Source organism: Erpetoichthys calabaricus, chromosome 13 (genome assembly GCF_900747795.2).
Source record: "Erpetoichthys calabaricus chromosome 13, fErpCal1.3, whole genome shotgun sequence".
NCBI classification, from domain to species: Eukaryota; Metazoa; Chordata; class Cladistia; order Polypteriformes; family Polypteridae; genus Erpetoichthys; species Erpetoichthys calabaricus.
Genome location: NC_041406.2, coordinates 11738335 through 11762260, shown reverse-complemented (window position 1 = coordinate 11762260; position 23926 = coordinate 11738335). Strand labels below are relative to the sequence as shown.

The 23926-nt window shown below is 36.1% G+C and overlaps 1 protein-coding gene across 4 annotated transcripts in view; it reads left to right on the top strand.

Annotated features, from left to right (window-relative positions):
* Nucleotides 1-23926, top strand: part of triob (trio Rho guanine nucleotide exchange factor b) — a 317404-nt gene that overhangs the window by 172054 nt on the left and 121424 nt on the right. For all 4 annotated transcript variants that reach the window (XM_028817964.2, XM_028817963.2, XM_028817965.2 and 1 more), the window contains exons 10-15: nt 1025-1255; nt 8387-8509; nt 10549-10740; nt 18757-18926; nt 19466-19640; nt 20868-21063. In XM_028817964.2, coding sequence (XP_028673797.1) covers nt 1025-1255; nt 8387-8509; nt 10549-10740; nt 18757-18926; nt 19466-19640; nt 20868-21063 — 1087 coding nt within the window. The remainder of the gene's footprint in view (nt 1-1024; nt 1256-8386; nt 8510-10548; nt 10741-18756; nt 18927-19465; nt 19641-20867; nt 21064-23926) is intronic.

Here is a 23926-nt window from a genome sequence, read left to right as displayed (position 1 = left end):
TATCAGAACATTGTGGCAATGACATATACAAGAATCCTTGTGGTGAACTTTCAGACCTTAGTAAGACTGAGCAATTGGCGACTAATTTTCAGTTATGTAGATGGACATAAAAATGAATCAGGCTTTGAATAAATTAGCAGCAGTTTATTACTAAGATGTAGTGGCTGTTGATTTGAGATCAGAGCATATTTTGGCAGTTTTTCAATTACAGTTCTGAATGAGATAAAGTAGGCTAAGGCATTCAAAAATGGTCTGTTTATTACCAAGTAATAAAGAAGTGCGTGAAGGAAAAAAAGTTAAAAAGCAATAAAAGGAAAAATACCTTGTTTCCTCTCTGGACTTGCCCACTCAGGGCAACCCCCATCCCCCAATCTCACCTACAGATGGTCAGACATCCCTGGCATTTGCTTGGGTATCTATTCTATGCCCTTGTGGGGAATTATTGCCTACTTCTGTTCAGGTCTGTCTTTTCTCTCTCTCACCTGTGCCTGTTTCTCTTTAGGCCAGTTCAACACGCTTATTGGATTCACTGGCCTGTAGCACTACCTTCTCTTTTACCCTTGCATGACAAAATAACTTGCCATTCTCAGCTCTTAGGTGTTTTTTTCCACTGTGCGTCATCTTGACCTCTGTCCCTGCTTCATGTCACACTCCCTTATCTAGTAGTTCTTTGGCCACAGGGCACTTCATCACGACAGCCAAGGAAATCATTTAGGTGTTGTTAATTAATGTGATAAGCTTTACACATAAATAAGGGAAAAGCAAGAAAGCTAATCTAAAAGAAACAATATTCTCTATAATGAAAGTTTCGTTAGTTTAAAAAACAAGACGCAGTAAGAAAATATTAGTAGAGGACTAAATTTGTTAGAACATTTTCGTAAGAAGACTGTTATGTGCATTATCTTATTGAGTATTACAAATACATTATGGAAGTTAGTGTGACTGATGTATTTATTATTACAGTTCTAGTAAAATTATTTATGCACGTTTTCCTTTTATATCTGGCTCTTTTTGATGTTTTCAGGTGAGCCAAGATGGCAAAGCACTGCTGGACAAGTTGCAACGACCTCTGACACCTGGTAGCGCTGACTCTTTAACAGCATCAGCTAATTACTCAAAAGCTGTACATCATGTTCTTGACATCATCCATGAGGTTCTTCATCATCAGAGACAATTGGAAAACATATGGCAGCATCGGAAAGTCAGGCTTCATCAGCGACTTCAACTGTGTGTCTTCCAGCAAGATGTTCAGCAGGTTTGTACTTGGGGAAAATAAGATAACTTTGAAGGCCATATGTCTTTGAAATGCTAAATATTGTCATATGGATTCAATTCAGTACAGTTTCCCTTTCCAGAGTACTCTTTTGAATAATTGTACACATGTTTTGGTGCAATATAAAGACAACATAACAAAACATGCTCTTTAATGTGATCTTCTAATTGTATATTTTGTAGAAAAGAGTGTGTGTTCTGACACCTAGTTCTCTGAATCAAAGTAGGTATACTAATGGTCTGGCATAAGTGATGCCTTGGACCTTTTCCATACATGTTGAAAAATCTTCAGCGCCCTTTCTGTCTTTGTTTTAAGAGTTTGCCTCCTCCTTTCACCTTGGTTACACCTTCTGGCAGCGGACGATACTGCAGTTTCTCCTTGAGGTTCAAACACACCGTGTCTGTCCTATTGTTGCTAGCAAACTTATGCCTTCTGGGTAGGCTGGTGATCGGTCAGCCCCCATCATTAGCAAAGCAAACGTGTGGTTTTTACGTATGTGGTCTACCTCTGCTGGGGCACTTGCTATCTTTAGCAAGGTTTGGACTAATGGCACTACTCATCTAACACCTGTTACGGATGGTTTACTATTTTTCCAGTCCGGCTCAGGTTACCATTTGGAGTAGAAGGGAATGCTCTTTTTTGCGACCATATCGTAAAAGCACTGAGGTTTCTTCTTTGGACAATAAAAGTTATGGGCAGTTTGAGCAGTATACTGATACAGGGAAAACTGAAATACTACATAGTAGTAACAAAATCTGCATCAGGAATTTGCAAAGTTTTTTAAAGGAAGGCATAGAGGTCTTGCTATTGGTTTCTTGGATGCACATAATCTCATCATTTTGGTTGGCAATTGGTGCAAATTTGTCCATCAGTGTTTCTCATCCTTGTTATCTCCTCATCCTGAGAGGTGTTCCTGCTATGTTACTTGGTCTGAAACAGATCATTTTACCAGATAAGACAAGGAAGCTACATTCCAACGAGGGCTTCGTCATGAAAACTGAGACTTTTTAGCTGACATTTAGACAGTCTGGTCTTGGCATTTTTAAGCCTGGACTTGTGTTCTAGCCATAGAAACAAAATGGATAGTAAATGTCTGTAATCCCTCGGCTTCCTTAGTCTTATATTAGCCTTGTGCTATTAAAAATAACAGTAATCAAGATTGTCCTAAGCATCTGCCGTCTTTTATTTTTTCACCTATGTGGTAGAAATCAAACCTATTAATTAAAGAAATGTATCCTCTACCAGGACAAGTTTGATAAAACCTTTTTGAGTCAGTAATCAGGCAGGAGAAAGCGTGTCCATCTGTTTCATTTATTAACAAAGGCAGTACCCTGCTGAAATGGGAGCATCCATCACAGCAGTTTGCTCAGCGTGATCAGGGAAATAAGAGCAGAGGTCAGTTTTTAACAAATAAATGTGCGTAACAGTGTTGAATTAATGCTTACATTTCATACTCTGATTGGTTAAAAGACATGAGGTGATTTAGCATAGAGCACAAACAGCCTAAAATAAATGTCTTTCTCCATTATAACCTTGTTCTTCAATATGTCTTGAATTCAGCTCTGATTCTGTTCTTGAAACTATATACAGTACATGCCAACTTGCAAGTCTTATTAGGTGCATGAAAGAACATTACATCAGCCAGTTTCTTAAACTATCCCCCTGGAACATTGTGCTTGTTTACTTGACCATTACAGCAGTCTCTTCATGACATTAAAAACAAATGCTTATATATTTTAACATGTTCTGCAAACTACAATAGTACTATTACCTTGAAATTATTCTGTCACAGCTAAGACTGGACCCCCACCACAGGACCAGAAAAGCACAGTCTCTGGTACATCTCTCTGTCTGTTTTCTGTACCACGAGATTATTTTAGTAGTACTGAGCAGGTGATATTAACGTTCGGACTGGTGGCCTTTCCTTTACAGGGTATTTTTAAGCACACAACCATACTCGCTCACACAGGACATGTTTAGAGTAGCCAGTCAATATGACATGGATGTCTTTAGAATAAAGATTTAAATGAGAGGACCTGGACAAAAATCCACAGAAACACAGGAGCGCTCACACTGACAGTGATTAGTCTTTTACCGCTAAAGTCTTCCACTAGTGTGCGGCAGTATATTTCATATAATTGAGGCCATGTTAGGCAGTTGCTTATAATAGGATACAGTTATTGTAAAAGTGTTTGAATTGGGAAGATCTGTTGTAGTTTTTTAAAGCACACACTACAGCCAACTCTTAACCAGTGGGGAAATGCTTGAGAGTAGCACATCTTGTGAAATAAGGGAGGAATCTACTCTAATTATCCTGTATATATATTTATGAGTAAATAGAAACAGTTGGAGCATTTATTATTCCCTTATTAACTTATGTGTATTTCATACACATTGTTAGGACGATTTACTGTATCTTTGTGTTGCTTATTTTAAGGAGTCTAAGCTCTACAGAACCTAGAGGTGGTCTGTGTTTCCGGAGATGTCCCTGTGTTTATGTCTATGTAAGATATGTGTAAAAGTCAAAGATCAATTAAATTCCTCTGTATCCAGCATATGCACAACGTCTCTTACTCTCTCTCTCACGCTTTTTGTTTTTCCTGGAACTTCCTCCATCATGTTGTACTTGTTTTTTCAGTGAGAAGATTACTAACAATAGCAAACGTGACACAGAGCAAGTTTTTGAACAACATTTCATAAGTTCTTTGAGCTTGATGTTTTTTATATTCAGAAACACAACTTTGCCTCGAAGTTGACTCATGGAAATGGCCACTCATCACATATGTGGACATTTATACTTACTTTGTTCCGTTTCTTAGAGGCATTTTAAATCTCACAGAGAAACTGCAAGAAATGCTAATATTATCAGGATCTTGAGCCATTCTGCATAGACGAGGTGAAATTGATTTTTATAGTGGAAAAGAAACAATTATATAAACATTAATAAAAATTGAAATCACCTGTTATCAACTATTACTTTACCAAAATTCACCTTGAGTTTTTTCCGGGTCAGTCAGCATAATTCGCAGTGCTGGAATTTTTATAGCAAGTCACTTGATTGCAATGGTCTTAACCCCAGCTGACTGACAAAAAGATCAGAATCAAAACTAAAGTATGAACGCAAAGTTAAAAGAAAAATAAAAGTGCATCAGCCATTTTGGCCTCCTGGAGTTGTTTAACATCTGGGAACCTGTAGCCACCAGGAAATATTAAGAATGGGCTGACGTAAGCCATCTCGCTGCTTATCCCATCTCCGAACATTCTACAGGGCAGAATATTAGGTAGATTGGTGGATAGAACTTTATTTGCCCCCTTGGGGAATTTTGTTTTTTCACAGAAGCTCCTTAATTAAATAAATACATAGTAAATAAAAATATATATAAATACACACACACACAATGGTCTGAACACATACCAGAATGACTAAAAAGAGAGTAAAGAAAGCTTCTGAGTTGGCAGTCACCTTCACAGAGAGGCATTATACAGCCATATAAAGGAGCCCCAGTTGGGCTTCTTGACACACTTTTGCTAAATAATTTGCTGCAAGTCCTCAGTGTTGGTGTGTCAGCGAAAGTATATGCAGCTTTATTCACAATGTCACTCGGTTTTGCTTTAATTCTCTTCTTTGCTATGACCTCCAGAGGGTCCAGAGTGTGCTCCATAACTGAGTCCACCCGTTTAAATAGCTTATTGATTCGGTGGTTCTCTCTTTAAGTGATGTTATCAGCCCAGCACACCACAGCGTCAAAAAATACGCTGGCCATTAGAGTTTTACAGAATCTGAAGGATGTAAATACCCACATTAAAGGAGCACAAGTCCTTGTTTAGCTCTGCTGTGTTCTGACACCAATTCAACTTGTCATTTTTGTGGACCCCCTAAGTACTTGTAGAAGTGCGCCACCTCTGCATCCACTCCCTGAATAGTGACTAGACATAGAGGCTTTTTGGTGTGGCGACAGTCAACAACCCATACCTTGGTTTTGCTGATGTTAAGGTGCAGACAATTATCTTTGCACCCAAGTTCTCCAGCTGACTCCTCACCTCTCTCTCACCCCCTTATCAATACATCCCATGAGTGCAGATTCATCTGAGAATTTCTACAAGTGACATGACTTAAATATATAATACATAGTCAGGGGTGAGCAAGAGTGAATAGAAAAAGAGACAGAACTGTACCTGGTGCTGCTCCACTGTTTCTCACATCCGTATATTGTGCACAAATTTAATGGAATCATAAGAAGATCTGAAACTAGCTTTTTCACATGTTGGTGTCATTATGACATCCACTCCCAGAACTGGTCACATGGTTTGACTCTGGACAGATTTTCAAGCAAATTTATTTTATGATCACCAGAATAGAAGAAACAAAGAGAGGACCACCAAAAACAAAGGCAAGGACTCATTTGTAAGTAATTTTTGTTAGATTATGGTGGGAGAGCGTGTGTGTGTGTGCACACAAGGAAAAGAATGAAGTAGTAGTTAAGGATCGGAAGACAAAGAAGCCACAGAGTAACCACAAGGTTTAAAGGACTATGAAGCATTTTGGTTACTTCAAATTTGTGTGAACATGGAGAATTCTACAGAGGAAGGGTATATGAATAGCATGCAACACTGCATGTGTCAAAATCTCAGGTTCAGATTCAGACAGTGTTGACCTAGGGCACACAGGCAAACTTTGTTTCACCTGAGGCAAAGTGAATTGTGAATGTGTTAAAAATGGCAAGTTGAGAGTACTGATGAAGCAGTTGATTATAAGGGAGAGTATGTGACAGGATGCCTATTCATGGTTCATTGTTACTGTAAGTTGTGTAAATGTGACTGGTTAATGTAAAGAGATTTTTAGTTTTATCTGAGATAGTTTGTGAATCATCATGTATATTGTTGAATGAAATTCTCAATTGCATGTCTCCCACAAAACAGAGACCATAATAAAACCAACAAAACACAAAATTTAATGTGTATATTTACATATGAATTTTATAGAACTTGTTAAGCCACCTCCATTTTCATCATAGTACAGAGTTATATGGGTGCTACAATTTTATAGCACTCTTACTATGTGGATGTTGATGCAGAATGAATGTTTAGCTTCACTTTCTCTACCTAATCCACAGTTGTGAGCTGCTGGCGTATATATATATATAACATTTCTATTTTTTCTCACAAAGCTGGTCATCAAGAAAAGTTAATTTGCTACAAGAGAAAAGTTAAATAAATCAGTATTTGAATTTTACCTTATTGTATTTTAAATCTCTGACCATTGTTTTGCCTGTAGTCTATAAACTGTCCTGATAATTAGGTCCTCCTCCGGAGTTGGATTTTAGCTCTTAACAACATCTTCAGTTGAAATTTGACCTGGTTTTTTATTTGTAATTGGTGAGTACTGAGAAAAGTGCTATATAAATGTAATGAATAATAATAATTATTATTATTAAAAGCGCTCTAAATTTAAACTGTTCAGGATGAAACGGTGTGACATTGTCATCATGTCTTTTGTGTCAGTTTTGACACACTTGTGACTTAAATGGATTTTTCACTGCATTTAGGATAACTTGTTAGTTCACAACTCATACAAATATCATTTTTTCAGTTTAGAATTGTAAAGACTTTAGTAAAGCACACTGACAGAACTTTTATACATGCAAGCCACTTTCCTGCAAAGACAAGTGTGCATGTAGAAAAGAACTGAAAATCTCATACTGACCTTTAAGTATTTTTTGTACACTGCACTTTGACATTTTTATATCCTTCTGCTGTGAAACATTCTGACCTGTCATTGTTTACAATTCTTAAACAACTATTATTATACACGAAGTCATGCTGCCATTTCTGTACTACCTCACACTGTGCTGTACCATCTATATCTATTATTTATTTATTATATTACTTATTTATTGACTATATTTATGTATCTAGATTGCCCAATACCATACATTGCATCAATGTTCATATTGCTTACTACATGTCAATATTGTTGCTACTTCTTTGTCTTGTCTTTGAACAATGTCTTGTTTTGTTTGTGTTTTAATTTTAAACTTTTATTTTACATTTAATTTAAATTTTAAATTTTAATTTAAATTCTAATTTTTATTTAAATTTTTTCCATTTGCACTTCATGTTGTTACACTGTGGACCCTGAGCTTTGCAGTTTCGTCTATCTGTATACTTGTATATGGTTGAGATGACAAAGTTCGCTCTGACTTTGACCTTACAAATATGTTAAGTTTCAAATGTCACATTTTTGTACAGCTGCTACACTGTCGCCATTGACCCAAATGGATTTTCCATTGCATGTAGGGTAGTTCATTGACAACCCATAAAAAACACCTACATTTCTGCTTAGAGGTGTTAAGATTTTTAATAAAGTACAAAAATCAAAAAAGTTTCAGGATTTCACATTTTTGTATAGCTGCTACACATTCTGAACGCTGCCATGTACTTTGGGTCAATTTTGACCCCACAAAATTTTCTACATTTCATGAGCTTCTGTAAATGGTAAATTACCACTTGGGCAAAATAAGTCTGTGTCTACTTTGGTGCATTTTACTCTCCATTTTTAGTGTATTTTACTCTCTCTTTAGGGTACTGTTTGCTTACAGTCCTCTAAAAACATCCTAAATGTCACCTGTTCTAAAACTTTGGATCATAACTGCTGCAGGTTAAGATGGTCAGATTAATATAAAATAGGTTTATGTTGAAAAATAAGGCATCTAGGGCTTCTGAAAGGGGGGAGTCAGAATCGGGTTAAAGTATAATCTTCAAGTTAACACTCAAAGATGCAGTGAGGGTTAAGCTAAAATTCTTCTCTTTCGGAGAAAATCTAACTGTTCAGTTTTAATTATTAAAAATGTAATTTTTATGCTTTATAATTTTTGTGTTCTTCCTAGATTACTATTACTTGCATCAAGACCCTTATGTAGTTACTGTAACCTAAAAACAAAACAAGTTTTTAGCTCAGTTTTATTTGTAGTTTTTCTCGCTATTAGTCTTATATTTCTAGTATTTGCATTCCAGTTTGTGTTTTTTATTACATACTTGCAATTATAAAAGGAAAAATATCAGTTTTAAGATTATTTGTATTTCATTTTTGTCTTTTTTTTTTTTTTTGATCAGGTTTTGGACTGGATTGAAAACCACGGGGAAGCATTCTTAAGTAAACATACTGGAGTGGGAAAGTCACTGCATAGAGCAAGGGCTTTACAGAAGCGTCATGAGGACTTTGAGGAGGTGGCACAGGTAGGTTTTGCAGTATGAAATAAGTTTTGCTTCTTATTCAAACTCATGTGTAAATTAGATAATTGATAAAAATGTATGCACTTTCAAAGAGTTTGACAGTGAAATATTGGAGGTGAAACTCAAAATGCATGCATAAACAGTCATTTTACATTACTGTTTTAGTAGAGGCTAGGTCAAAATGGTTCCTGCTTCATGCAATTCTCCTTTACAACCCAGACATGTCATTGCTGAAGATCTCGTGAAAAACTTTGTTAGAAATTGGTAACACAACAATCAGGACATGCATTTTGTAGCTTGAAATATATGAGTGTTTTTCAGCAGCCGGATATTTTTGGGGCTTTTTCTGTGGTTTAAGGAACAAAAGCACATGAGTGTTGGTATTCCCTGCACTATTATAAAATAGTGTATGAACTTGGCCTACAATGGTGGCTGTGTTTTTATCTTTTAGAAGGGTTTCACTTCTCCAGTGTCATTGCTTCTTGCAAGTAAGCCAGCCTTGTCTGCAGCACTGATGTCTCAATGTAGGCTGGCCCTCGCCACACCAACTGTACATTATTATATTTTTTTTTTTTTTTTTTACCCGTACGTTCTGAAAGTTATTTACTGCTTGAGAATGCTTTCAGTAGTTGATTTGCTTAGGCTGTTCAGAGTTCTTTGCCTCTTTATGAGAATTGTATTACTTAACTAGGCCTGTATGTTTGTTAATTTTTGGGACAGTAAAGCTGTAAACCTTTTGGATGAATGTATAATTTACATGATTGTGCAAATGACTTCAAAAATACCAAACTTATTCTTTAATCGTTGATTTTCTTCAATTTAGAATTTCCTTTGATGTGTATTACAGTACAGTTTATTCCATTGTAAAGGAAATGAATTGACTGTTATTCCACGGTGGACAATGGTTTTTTTATCTATCCAGGAGGCTTTTATAGGGGATGGTTTAATGTGATGGATGGGCATGCCAGCCAGGATAAGTGGTGTTTTCTTTCCCGGTTGGGTGGCTGCCATAATGGAAGGACAGAGGAAGATTGCCTCCTGGGGCTTTTTGTTTCTTTAGCCTGGGTAGCAGCATCTCTTTGGTTGAGAGAGTCCTGTTTGTACTCCCGGAGGGAAGCATAGGAGTTGTGGGGGTACTTCTTGGAGGCAATTTTGTTGCACCAGATGTAATTCAGAGTCTGCATTGAAAAGGAATTGCTTTACCTCACCCAGGTGAGCTGGAGTTGTGAGAGAAGTACAACGATGCTTGCCTGGGGGGAGTTGTAGGAAGAAACGGAAAATAAGAAAAACACTGTGCTTTTGTGAAAGAAACTTGTTTGTCAGGTTTTTTAAACTTATTTATTTATTTATTTACTTTTAAAACTCTGAACTTAAGTTATGTCTGGGGTTTGGGGTGCAAGATGCCTCCTACAGTCCACAACATACATAGTACTTTAAATGAAGCTGTTATCTCTTAGACCTCTAGAGGAGCAGCTGTTAGATTTTGTGCCTGAAACACATTTACTGATTTTGTAAATTATAAATGGATTAATTTTGTATCTTAGTGTAAAGTTATCTTTGCTTCAGCTAGATAGGAATAGAGGTAAGGTGATTGTTTTTACTGTTGCTGAAATATGAAACTGTGCATTATTTTACCTTTTAACCATTTCAGTTTCAGTATTTTTATACTTAATTTGTTTCTATGTTCACAACATTCTGACTGCATTGTTTTGAGTTTGTTTTGTTAAACTCATTTCAAACTTGAGATGTACGCTTTAGTAGTGCACTTCTACATGCATAGTGCTCAAATACTATATTTTTAATACAGTAAGAAGTAAGGTGTTTAAAACCGTAATACAAAATGATCTGCATCTGGTGTGTTTTGCTGCCATCTAATGGCTTTAAGAAGAATGAAAAAAGTTCAGGTATTGCAGATTTTATTTTTACTCTTCTTTGTTTTTAATTAATGTGTTACTTGCATAGCTTTTTCTAATTTGAAAAATGTCATTTTGGTTAAAATTTTAATTTAAGTTAATTTGTTTCTATGTTTTTGCTTTCTGAAGAATACATACACCAATGCAGATAAACTCTTGGAGGCTGCAGAACAGCTTGCACAGACTGGAGAATGTGACCCAGAAGAGATTTATCAAGCAGCTCACCAACTTGAAGATCGTATTCAGGATTTTGTAAGGAGGGTGGAACAGCGGAAAGTCTTGCTGGACATGTCTGTCTCCTTCCATACTCACGTGAAAGAGGTGAAACTTCACAACTTTATTACTGGAATGTATGATAATGTTTCCAATGAGTGGTCTAAGAAGACATTATGTCAATATTGCAAACTTAAATTTGATTTGTCATATTTAATTACAATACAAGAATATAAACATTAAGTAGCAATGGTATTAGGACAGCTGAATGTTCCCCCAATATAGGTGTCCTCAAGTAATATAGATGAAATGTCTTTGTGTTCTAATATAAACATACACTTCAAATGTAAATAATAAAACTTGTTTGTTTCCGTAAAACATCATACTCATTTAAATATTCTTAATTTTGAGTATAACAAAGTCTTTAACATATGTTATGAGATTACAAAAAAGCCTATTGTTTTCTTTAGTTTAAGTATAGTTTGTGTTTTTACCAGTGTTGATGAGCTGTGCTTTTAAAATTAACTGTTACATTACTCACAAAAAAGTAACTGTTACATAGTTGTTTTTTATAAAATGTAATTGTTGCAGACAGTTAATTACTTTTGTGTTACTCTCTTTTTTTGTATGAAAAACTGAACATTTCACTGGCCAGCATTTGTTAGTAAATCCTAAACCTACAAACCTTCGTGAAACACAGCCAAATTTGATTATTTTCTTGTGTTTTTATAAATGCTGTTCTGCACAAAGTCTGTCCTTTAGAGCACGGGTGTCGAACTCTGGTCTTGGAGGGCCGCAGTGCCTGCATGTTTTCATTCTAACCATCTTCATCATTAGTGACCAGTTTTTGCTGCTAATTAATTTCTTTTGCTTTAGTTTTAATTAACTTGACTCAGGCCCATTAGTTGTTTCTTTTTCCTTAATTAGCAGCCAAACAATAATGAGACACAAAATGAGCCGCGACATGACCAGCTCACCTGTGCCCATCACACAATATCTGAAAATAAAGAAAGGTGAAGGTCTCAGTAAGGTTGATCTCTCAGGTCACCAAAACATCTTGATGGTGTTCTTAGAAAAAACAGAAAATCAACAGTTTTGGAAATGTCTGCTGTGGCAGAATGAGAGCAGCAACAAGCCATGGAATTAAATAACAGGTTTAATTAACAGCAAGAATAATCAGCTTCTCATTAAGAGATTGGTTGGAGTTTGAAATCCCAGTTTAGCTGGTCCATCTGTTGGTTCGTTTCATGCCTCATTTCTGTTTGGCTGTCATTTATTGAAGAAAAGAATCAATTCAAAGGACTGAACCCTTAAAAACAGGGCTATTAAAATTAAGGGGAAAGAACTTAATTATCAGTGAAAACTGGTCACTGATTAAGAAAAGGGTTAAAATTAAAACCTACAGCCACTCTGGCCCTCCAGGCCCGGAGTTCGACACCCCTGCTTTAGAGATGCACACTCCTCAGGTGACCGAGACCTGTCTGAGATGGTGGGATTACCTGGAGAAGCCGGCTATAAAAGTTACTCACGAGAACAGCAGAGTGTGGGGTTGGCCTCAAACCTAGCATTTTAAGAGCACTACGATCACGTCTCCTGGCTGCTAAAGCCCACTGGATTGTTCCTTGTCTTGTATCCAGTGGTGCTGTGATAATCATTAATCTCCCCAGTTTAGGGTCAGAAAGAGACAAATTTACTCCTCAGGACATTCAAGATTAAATGCATATGTATAACTTCTTTTCAGTTCTTTTTACTTGTTTGCACAGTCATCAGTCTTCTGTCCTGGCTTCAAGGGGGACAAACTAATCCCGCTTTTGTCGATCATGTGTCATAACTTTGTGACGCTCTATGCTTTATGGGTCCCCAACCCCCTTAGCGCTCAGAATTAATAAATTCTGCTGGAATCTGTGCACGTGTTCTTCATATCTTACTGAGCAGTGTTTATATATAAAAAAATCAAAACAAAGAAAATCGCATAGGTTGTGTCATGTTGACACTTAACAAGTTTTGGATTTTGGAATTGCAGATCTAGGCGTACCCAGACTGTATTGCATTGTGTTTCTTGTTACTTTAAAAAGAAATATCACCATATAATGCACACTACTTTTAATGAGTTAACCCCTAACAGTACTTCTTGCTGTCCCCAAACTCGAAAAATGCCAAAATAGCTAAAAATAAAGGAAAGAAAGTTTGTATTATAGTTAACAGCGACGGTAAAAAAAAGGTCACCGAACTTTGAAGGAATAAAGTAAAACAAATGAGAGAATAAGGCAAAATAAAAGTACCTTTCATACCTCTTCCAATTTCTCTTCCTACCAGTTAAACTCCCATCTACTCTCCATTCATTTATTATTAAACAAGGGGGGCTCTGCCCCCTGCTCGCTTCGCTCGCCTACCCCCGGCGTTGGGTATCCTGAAATACATTAGTCGAGCTCGTTCGTCTTGGAGCTGTGCCCGCTTTCCTTGCGGCATTTCAGACGCGCGTTGTAGGCGCCTGCGTTCATTGATTTTATCCAGGCGGGCTCGTGTTTGTATATCCGTCAGTCGAGTTCGTTTGTTTTGAACCCGTCCCTGCTTTGCTTCCGCAGTTTCAGACGCGCGTTGTAGGCGCCTGCGTTCATTGATCTTATCCAGGTGGGCTCGTGTTTGTATCGTTGAGCTGTATTGTGTTTGAATTCAGTGTAAAGCGTTCAGCGGTTTGTACAATCCCAAGCAGCACATTATTCCTAACTTCATTCCGCAGTAGTGCCACTCACAATATGGCGGTGATGCCTGCGCCTTCCGTACTTTCATTGTGGACCTGTGGGGCCACCTTAGCCTCTTCCGTTTGAATCTGGGCTGCAGCACAGAATCCTCTTCTTTGTGTGGCTGTGTCATTAGTTGTTAGCTATGGGCGCGTTGTTGCTTCATTTCTCATTCACGTCAGTTGAGCTCTTTCGTTTTTGGGCCGTGACTCCTTCGTTCGCGGTGGATACGACTTCGCTTGCGGTTTGTGAGCCGCGCGTCTGCGCAGTACGTGTCATGGTCCCATCGTCGTGTACCTGTGTCCATGCCATCCGGTTTACCATTCTCGGTTAGTAATATGGATTTGAATCCCAGGAGTACTTCTGAGGTTACATCTGGTCTCCTCTGAACTACTTCTAGGCTGGCTATAGCCCTGTAAAACCCATTGGATCATCTGCTAAGAACTCCCCAGGTATTCCTTCTGGCCTATTTTTAACAGTCCTGCAGAAGTGTCAGCAACAACCTCCTGCTGTCGTCATTTACAGGGGCGGGGAATATAAAATGTAGAAACAAGCCTGATGGACTGAATGTTCTTCTTTCATTTTCAAATTTATTTTCTACAATCCTTTATTTTGTATTCCCACTGTAATAAAATATAGTAATCTGTGTTGAAAAGTGTTGGGGAAACTATAAGAAAGGCATTCTCATATTTATTTCTTGTTGCTTTGAGCCTTCTGTGCGCAATATGTGTTCTCTTCTGGTATTTGCCTGTAGCTTCTGCTTGTACATCCTGTAAAACTGCAACACACCAGCAGTAATATGTCAGGTGAAAGTCGGAGTATGTTGGTGAAGTTTTGTAGAGAGAATTTTTTTAGACCATGTTCGTGCTCCATACAAGAAGTAATAATGATAAAAGTTTTATCTACTACATTGGAGATGTCATATCCGCTGAGAATGCTAACAGACTTCCTGAAAGTTAAATAAGTAATTTTACTCCTGTAGCTCGCCTTCTGTTACTTGATAATAAAACTACCATAATAAATAAATGATTCTTAGAAGTAAATGTAGAAAAAAGGTATGAAGTGTAAATATATATTTTTTTCCCCCTAACGCTGCTCACTCAGAAATAAGTGTTTGTAGACCGAAATAAATATGAATAAACAGAAAGATGTTTTAGTTATGTTTTAGTTAAATAGTGAAGGACTTGGAATTCTTCATACTTTGCTTTAATACTGCAAATAATGGATGAGTTTCATCACCATCTTTCCAAAACTGAAAGCTCCGTCTTTAGTAATTTTAAAATTAGAAGATTAATCAAATAACGTTGTTAAAGAGCACGTGATGTTCTGTGGTATGTTGTAAAGTGTTTTGTTCTATACATTAATTTTGTGGAAATAATTTTAATGTGTTTCTTTAGCAGCCTTATTTTTATTTGTGTTTTTACCAAGGTAAAGAAGTAGCAACATAATTATTAGGGTGGGAGAATTATCTTATTAAAATGTATGCCAAAATATTCCATCCCTTGTGAAAGCAACCATTTTCTTATATTTGGCACAGGAGGCAGCTGTGCAGCTGGTTTATTAACTCAGAAAGGTCATTTCCCTGACAGCACACATCTTGTCATACGGGACGATGAGCTTTCCTGATTTTTTTGAAGGTGGAGTCTGGCGAGTCCAGCCAAACCTTCCAGCTTGCAATGCAGACTTTCTCTAGCTGTGACTGTCGTGGACAACAAGCAGAGAAACTACAAAGGTTGTTTTTCTTTTTTCATGCGAGTCACCATTTCCCCTTTGATACAGTACACCCAGCACATCATTTCCTTTCCGAAACAAATGGTGAAATAGTGCCATTCTAATTATTTTAAAAGATAGATCCTGGACATTTGTGGATCCACTCTCTTAATATATCAGGTAATAATTATAACTTGCTTTTATTTCAAGTGTTCCCTGTACATTTACAGGATTTATATACCACTTATTGCAGGGTGAATTTGTATTTGAGTAATTATGTGAAATTAAATGTATGTTAAGTCTTTTTTTTAAGTTGGTTCAGGCTGTTTTGTGCATTACTCAGAAGACACAACATTTGTACTGCAATTGTGCTGCATTATTTCAATTTGTTAAAGTAAAATATGCACCCTGTCATTGTGCCATCTTCTTTTTGGTCACATCTCTTGTAACATTGCATTTAACAAAGAAAACCTTGTAGCTCTGAGTCTAAAATTTGTTTTAGCCAGTCCGAATCATGCCGAGGTACACTGACTTACAAGGTGTGCTTTTTCCGAGATATTTTTCATTACCTTGTTGTATAGATTTATCAGTAGAATATTAAAGCATTAATATTCTATGTATGTTTTAAGTACTACTGCAACACCTCTTCTGTATCATCATGTGCTTGCTGCATTCAGCTTAATATGTCTTGGAAGGATTTTTCTGTTTTATATATTAGATTTAGAGAAGCTGGTTGCAGGTAATTTATGCAGCTAATCTCTACAATGTTAACCCTTTTCATTTAGAGCCTATATAATCCACCCTGACTGCTTTGACTTCCTCTATTACTTTAATTGCAATATTTGTTGCCTAAATTATAAACTTATCTTTCTAACCAAAATGTTAACATAATTTCTTTATTTTTTTACAGTATTAATTACTATATTTTTATAGAATTAGTATTACCCTTAATATTTCATTTTTATTAGAAATTTTTTTTTGCATTCCTGAAGCTTACTTTACAAAATCTTTTCTGTGTGTACATTATTTTTCAATAAATTAAATGCAGCTTTAGGTAAAAAAAAAAACAAGCCGTGAAGTATATGTACATTCATACACCTGATGAAGGCTACATGCAGTAGTCATTACTGTCTCTTACCTTCTTTTCAGCATGCTAAAAGCCTTTTAACCTTTCCTTGTTGCATATTAACATAGGCTCTTCAATCAGGGCTTTTAAAATATAGCTAAAGTAAAACACAAATGCAACTAATTATTTTGTAGCATTGTGTAATTTGAACATGCAGAAATACTATTGAAAAGGTAACTTAGAGCCTGAAGAGTCATCTTTCTCTTTAATGAAAAAAATGTAAATTGTCTGGTTTGGCACAAACACTCTACATGCTTATAGCTGTATTTCAGAGTTTGTTGGTACGTATTGTCCCAGTGCACCTTGTAATATTAGAATTAATAAAGATCTGTTAAGCTTTCCTTAGGCCTGACCATTCCATTTTGATTACGTCATAAATAAATAAATGAATGAATAAGTAAATAAGTAACTTAAACCTGACCCTATGTCAAGACATGATTTCTGTGGCAGTCCCTACCTTACAACTGCAGTGTAAACATATTGCCATCTTTTGATGGGATAGTTTAGTGCAGTGTTTCTCAACTCATGGGTCATTGGACACATGGGTCATGATTACAAAAGAAAAACAATAAAATCAGCAGTTGCTTTAATGTTTTTAGGTGGCTGCTGATTGTAGATTTCAGTTCTATATCCAGTGTACGGGATATTTTTCTCCTTTATACTGAAAAGTTGAAAAAACTGACTTAAGTCCAGTTATGAGCAGATTACAAATACGCCACACCACATGCTTCATTAAGAAAGCGAAAGAACATGGACAAGGTCTTTAATTGTCCTATAGCATCACCTACTCTAAACTATTCCAATTCCATGTCAGCTTCACAAGATTCATCCCAAAAACCTGTACCAACCAGGAATGTTAAAAGAACCTACAACATATATTTTCTGAAGTATAGATTCATTTTTATCATGAAGCATGGCATGAAATGTCTGTTGTGTGTTATCTGTGGTATGGTACTACACAAAGCCTTCCAAGCTATTAAGACATTTCGAAACAAAGCAGGCTACCTACAGCAGCAAATCATTCTGCTTTTTTAAATGGAGAAAATAAAACTCTTGATGCATGACAAAATAGAGTGTTTGCTCAACAAGCCAGCATGGTCTTGGGTACATTGATTTGACAAATATAAGAAAGCTTACACAATTGCAGAACAGCTTGTCTTGCCTTTTGCAATGGATATGTGTGCCAGAATCTTACACGAGTCAGCTACCAATAAACTTAAACATATTCTTTTCTCTGCTCTCTTCAGTTATCTCTGATTTCAGACAAATTTGTGAAAATTAGGCAAACCCAGGTTGCCTATTAAAATGACACATGGGCACTAAATTTGGTTCATTATTAAACCATGTGTCAAGTTTTTTTTTGGACAAATACACTGAGTATTGTATCTATTATGTATATTGTTATGTGAAGTATGTATTGCTGTTTGTTAATATGTGCAGTTCAGTGCAGAAATGTTGGTTAGTTTACATTAAAACTGTTGCTAATTAAGGGTCATCACTGAATGTAAACTGATAAAGCTGTGTTCCAAGGCCACAAAGGTTGTCTATGAATGGCATTGATGGAGAGTAAGAAATATATTTTGCAATTGCTATTTACACTGAGATATGGCATTTATTATGTATTTTACTGAAATAAACTTGAGTGAACTTTTAGTTGTGTTTTTATAAGACTACAAGACTTCAGAAGTTAGTGCTTGTCAGTAAAATAAGTATTAATAATAAATCATCTATTTAGTTTTCTATTATTTGTTAGAGCAAGTCAAAAACTTAATGCACCATGCACTATGTGTGTTAGGCTTATTGGCAATTCTAAATTGGCCTTGTATGGATGAGTGACGCTTGTGGCAGACTGGTGTCCCATCCAGGATTGCTTCCTTCCTTGTGGCTTATGTTGCCAGAGTAGACTCCAGCTCCCTGTGACACTGAATTGGATTAAGAGGCCTTGAGAATTTGCTGTTCATTGGAATAGAATGGATCATCAGCAGTTCACAACATTTTAAACAGCGGTAGTAGCATAATGTAGCAAAAAAAAAAAAAAAAAATTCCAGGTAATTCAACAGACGTGCTTTTGATGTATAGATCACGTTAACATGAAACTGTTTTCTCTCTTTTTGTCCTTTTTCTGAAACATTAAATTCACTTCTGCTTAATAGCTGCTCTTGTGTATTTTGAATTCATCTTGATTGCTAAAGATTTGAATGTCTTCTTAACCAGCTATTTATTTTTAACCTTTTACACATGCGTTGCAAAATGTAATTTTAACTTTTTTAGGTTAATGATAAGGCGAATTCTTTAAACTGTTCCTTCATTTTTGGTGTTAGTAATATTAAATAGTTCTATGTGTAAAATGTGTAAAGTCAGAATTAATTTTATGTATTTATATATATATATATATATATATATGTTTCTTTAAAACATTCATTATATTGTATGTCGGTTATTTCTTAAACTGACTTAGTGCGATGTGGCTACTTTTATTTAGAAAAAGAGAAGTAAAGTCCCTGTGTTTTTGCCATGAATTGTCATATTTGAATATTTTGCTTGTAGCTGTGGACATGGCTGGAAGAACTGCAGAAGGAGCTGTTGGATGATGTGTATGCAGAGTCTGTTGAAGCAGTGCAGGACCTAATAAAGCGTTTTGGGCAGCAGCAGCAAACCACTCTTCAAGTTACAGTTAATGTCATTAAGGAAGGAGAAGACCTTATTCAGCAACTGAGGTAATTCTTTTTTGCTTTTGTCTTGTTTTTTTTTAATTGACCGATTAGAAGACAATCCACAAATTCTGTAGTGTCCTACTATAATAGATCATTTTGGGTTCAATGTTTTCATCAATAATTTTTCATTCTCTTTCCCTGTGAATTGTGATGTAAAAAAAATGAGGTTGAGGTCATTCATGTTTCTTTTGTCTTGCATCCCTACTTAATATCAAATACTCATGGCTCGGTTTTATATTGCTGGTTTTCTTAGCAGTGGTATCCGTCAGCATTATTTATGGTAAAATTTAGTTAAAAGTAGAAGAAAAATAAACGCAATACTGTGTTTTTAAGTTTGTAATAATGTGGAGATTTTTCAGAAATAGTTCATCCTTAATGCATCACTTCTATTAGTGTTGATCGGTGAAATCCTCATTTTTTGCAGCGAATATGTTGTTTGCACCAGTGATAAAAATTGCCTTTTCCTGTTTTTTTTTTTTTTTTAAGTTAAGTATGGGGTGAAGCAGTTTTTAATTGAATAAATTGTATTTCTAAAATTTTAGGGACTCTGCAATCTCTAGCAACAAGACTCCTCATAACAGCTCTATCAATCACATTGAAAGTGTATTACAACAGCTGGATGACGCCCAAGCCCAGATGGAAGAGCTCTTTCAAGAGCGCAAGATTAAATTGGAGCTTTTTCTGCAGCTGAGAATCTTTGAACGGGATGCTATTGATGTAAGTATTCACTCTGTGTTTTGGTTTCTTTATTTTTAATTGTTCCTATGTTTTCTGAATCATTGGTTTTGTATACTTGTATTTGGAAGGACTTGTGTAATATAATAATGTGTATGTGCAAGACCAGGTATGACAATTGGCCAAGCAGTAATCTCATCAGTGGCAAAGATTCACTTTAATTTTTTTCTTCAAATTACCACTAACAGCAGAACAATTTATTAGATATTACCTTGGAATTTGATTTGTTCTCTTGAAAGTTTTTCTCTGTGTCCAGCCGCATTGTACTTCATTAGGAGGTATGTAATGAAAAATGGAAGTGGTTGCATAGGATAGCCTTTGGTTCTCTTGTATTACTTGAGGAGTCTAAATATCACCCATCATAGACTGAATCATTAAAAAGTATTTTTCTAAACAGAGAGCAGCTCAGAGTAATAAGTATAGAATCTTTCAATATGGCTAATTACAAAGAAACAATTTTGAAGAATCTACACAAGTAAACAGAAGCTAATACAATCGATTAAATTAAGTACAAGTCAACAATAAAGTAATTTATTTGTATGAACACTTTGACATTCCAATATAAAGAATTCAGAAGAGCGGAAGAAACAAAAGTTTGATTTTCACGTGTCCCTTTACTTCTATTATAAAACACAAGAACAGGCTAGGTGTTTCTGCTTGTTTTTTATTTTTTTTAGATTTATAAAAACACTTCACTTTAGAATACAATTTCATATGGGAAAATTAACATATACAATTATGGTGACGAAATAGATTTGTCTTGAAAATTTTCAAACTTATTTAAAGGCATCACTAACAATAACCTGATTTTTGCAAATTCTAACACATGTACTCTGTGGTGGGCTGGCGTCCTGCCCGGGGTTTGTTTCCTGCCTTGCACCCTGTGTTGGCTGGGACTGGCTCCAGCAGTCCCCCGTGACCCTGTAGTTAGGATATAGCGGGTTGGATAATGGATGGATGGGAAACATGTACTTGAGGACACCTAGTGGACATTAAAGGCAAGTGTATTGAAGAAGTTAACTAGGCAGCAATAATGAAAAGTGCTTCAGCAGTCTGGGTCTAGCTACAAAGTGATGTAGTTAAAGTGGACACCAGAACACCTTTTCAAAACCAAATGAATGATATATGAGAAGAACCTTTAGCTCCCCAGTCTAGCTGGATAGGCTGAATTCTTTTTACTTCTAACATTTCACTAATTTGTTATTGCAGATAATTTCAGACCTGGAGTCATGGAATGATGAGTTGTCCCAACAGATGAATGACTTTGACACTGAAGACCTCACTCTGGCAGAACAAAGACTTCAGCACCATGCAGATAAAGCCCTGACAATGAATAATCTAACCTTTGATGTCATCCATCAAGGACAGGAACTGTTACAGTATGTAAATGAAGTGCAGGCATCAGGTATACACTACTATTTCAGCTATTAATATTTTAATATATTCTTCAAAACTGAGCTATTTAAGTTTATTGCCAGAAATTAGATATAATAATCAACTGAAAGGCGTGAAGTCATTCTACGAAATATTTGTAACTTTACAGTTTTTGATATAGTCATTGATTGAAATTACTGCTGTTTGTTCAAATGAAGTGCCACATGGGAAAACAAATTTATGAAACACTTTGTTAAGCACACTTGGAATAAACTACCAGTTTGGCTGTAAGAGATCATAGGTTTTAGTACACTCTGGAAGAAATGTGTACTGTTTTATAGAAATGGAAGGAACTCTGTTTTAAAATTTAGCTAGTCTTAGGGCCGGTTTAAACTTAATGCGCAGAACGTGTATGCACACACATCATGGATGCCATATGTTCTCAGTGTTCATTTGACGAGTCCTCTGAGCATGTCCTCACAAATTAATTTAACACGTGAGCGAGTCGTAGTACCACCAAAAAATCGGGGGATGCACTGTGTTCAAATTGGAACATGACGTCAGAGTCTCTACTTACTATCAACATGTGACAACAAGCCTCTTTGCGGATCCTATAAGATCAGTGTGTGTTCATGTTTGATGAATGGTTTGATGAGGTGAAGCAAGATTCTGGCATGTATTTGTGGTGCTTTTCAAGCATCGCATAATCCCCAACGTAATGACACAATACATTTTAAAGGTCTCGCATACCATTGTCTGTGCCATCTTTTTGTTTTTTTGTTTTTTTCTTTCAACTTTCACAATAGCATCAGAATGTACAGAAGCATATTTGAGCCACAGAGAAAAAAATTTAGGGGCACAGTGAAAAGGTCTATTTTATGATTAAAGTGGAAATCTTGTAGTTTATTTTGTCATTAAAGTAGACTTTCGAAAAATGTCATCTTAAAACCGACCCAGCTTGTAATCACTGTGTGTTCTGGGGCAGCAATTGCCACCCAAAACACATTAAATATATGATATTCCAGCTCTATGCACATTTTAGAATCCTTAGATTTATACTTGATATCATGCTCATGATGAAATGCATTAAAGTATGTATATTACATTCCACAGATAAATAGTTAACATCTTTATTTAAATAATGAATACTGTTAATAATTGCACATGTTGGGGGCGGCACAGTGGCAGAGCTGTGGTGCTGCTGCCTCACAGAGAGACACATCCCTGGCGTTCCCTGTTTGGAGTTTGCATGTTTTCCTGGTGGGTTTCCACAGTGTGCTCCGGTTTCCTTCCGAGGACATGCAGGTTTGAGATTTGGCGATGCTAAAGTGACGCTAGTGTATGTGTGTGCTTGTATTCACCTTGCAGTAAGGTGATGCCCTGTCCAGGGATTGTTTCTGCCTCATACCCAGTGCTTGCTGGAATGGGCGCGTCCTTAGATTGATAGATGTAATTATTAAACATCCATCCTTTTCAGAGATATTTTGACAAGTTGTCCTGAATTTAATGGATGTTTTGAGCAATTCACAGCACGGAGAAGCTGAACGTTGTTTACTCATGTGTGATATCTTGCACTGCAACCTGGTGGAATCCTCCAGATTTACATAAAGTACGTATAAACCATACACTCCTAGCAGTAGCGCCTGCAGACGTCGTGTGAAGTATAAACTTGGCCTTAAATGACCTCTAAAGATGCCTTCCACTGACGCTTTTCAGCAGGTTGCGGTCCATGTAGAGGTTGACCAGTTTGCTGAGTCCCTGAAAGGTGTCAGGCTCAATCCATTGGATCCCCAGACTCCAATTAATTTTTTGACAGTAATTAGGAGGACAGATTTTCAGCATATTACAAGCACATTGTTTAGAAAAGACAAAGTTAATAAAATCCAGAAATCTGAAATGGTAATGGGAATTTGTAAACCTCTAATAAAATGACTACACAGAGACAGTAGGCAAAATGCAAGACCCCTCAAAGCATACCTGTGTCAATGACAGTAGATGTGCTAAGGTCAAAAACTGGTTGTGTTTAAGAAGTGTGACATTGAAACTTCTTCTGAAACAGTGTATTTCTGCCTGGAGATGGAGATGCTGAGTTTATCTTTAGTTTTACAAAATACAAGAATACATTTAAGAATTTTATTCTGCTTGACTTTTTACAATACATTTTTAAGTTATACATTAATATCATATTCGACTAGTAGATGAATGTAGATTTGAAAAGAAAAAGCAAAATTAAAGTTAAATCTTGAAAGTGTCGATTTTTTTTTATTAAACTTGTAGATAACTAATTGTACTGACAGTTATTGTCACAGGTAATCAATTAAATAAATTGATGTCTGTGCCCAATAACAACAGAAGCAAGCCCCAATTACAAATCTTAGTTCAGCATAACTGTTTAGTCAATGAAGTAACTCGGTTTATATTTGGTATGTTACACAAATTAACTGAACAACGTTCATTTAAGTATGCACACACTGAAGTGCTGTAGGTTATGTATTGTATGCAAGCTGTGTGTGTGCGTGTGTGTGCGCGCAAGTCAGGTAAATTTCTCAGGGCTGCCAAACATTCTCCATGTAACAAATTATTTAAATGTAAATTTGATACCACATAAATGTATATGTGACCCTGATTTAGATGGTTTTGCAGATGATTCAGTGATAACAAAATTTATTTAAATTTGACAGAATTTATATTTAACTGGATATTTAGCAAAGAGATTGTAATGTAAGTAAATGTGGAGTTTTGAACATAAAATGGAAAAATGTGTATTTATACATCAGGGATTCTGAAGATGGAAAGTGCACCACTGTCTTCAGTGAGGGAATCAATTAAACATAATAAGTTAGGATAATAATAGGTGGGTCATAAAGCAGTCAAATGGACATTTTTCATTGAGT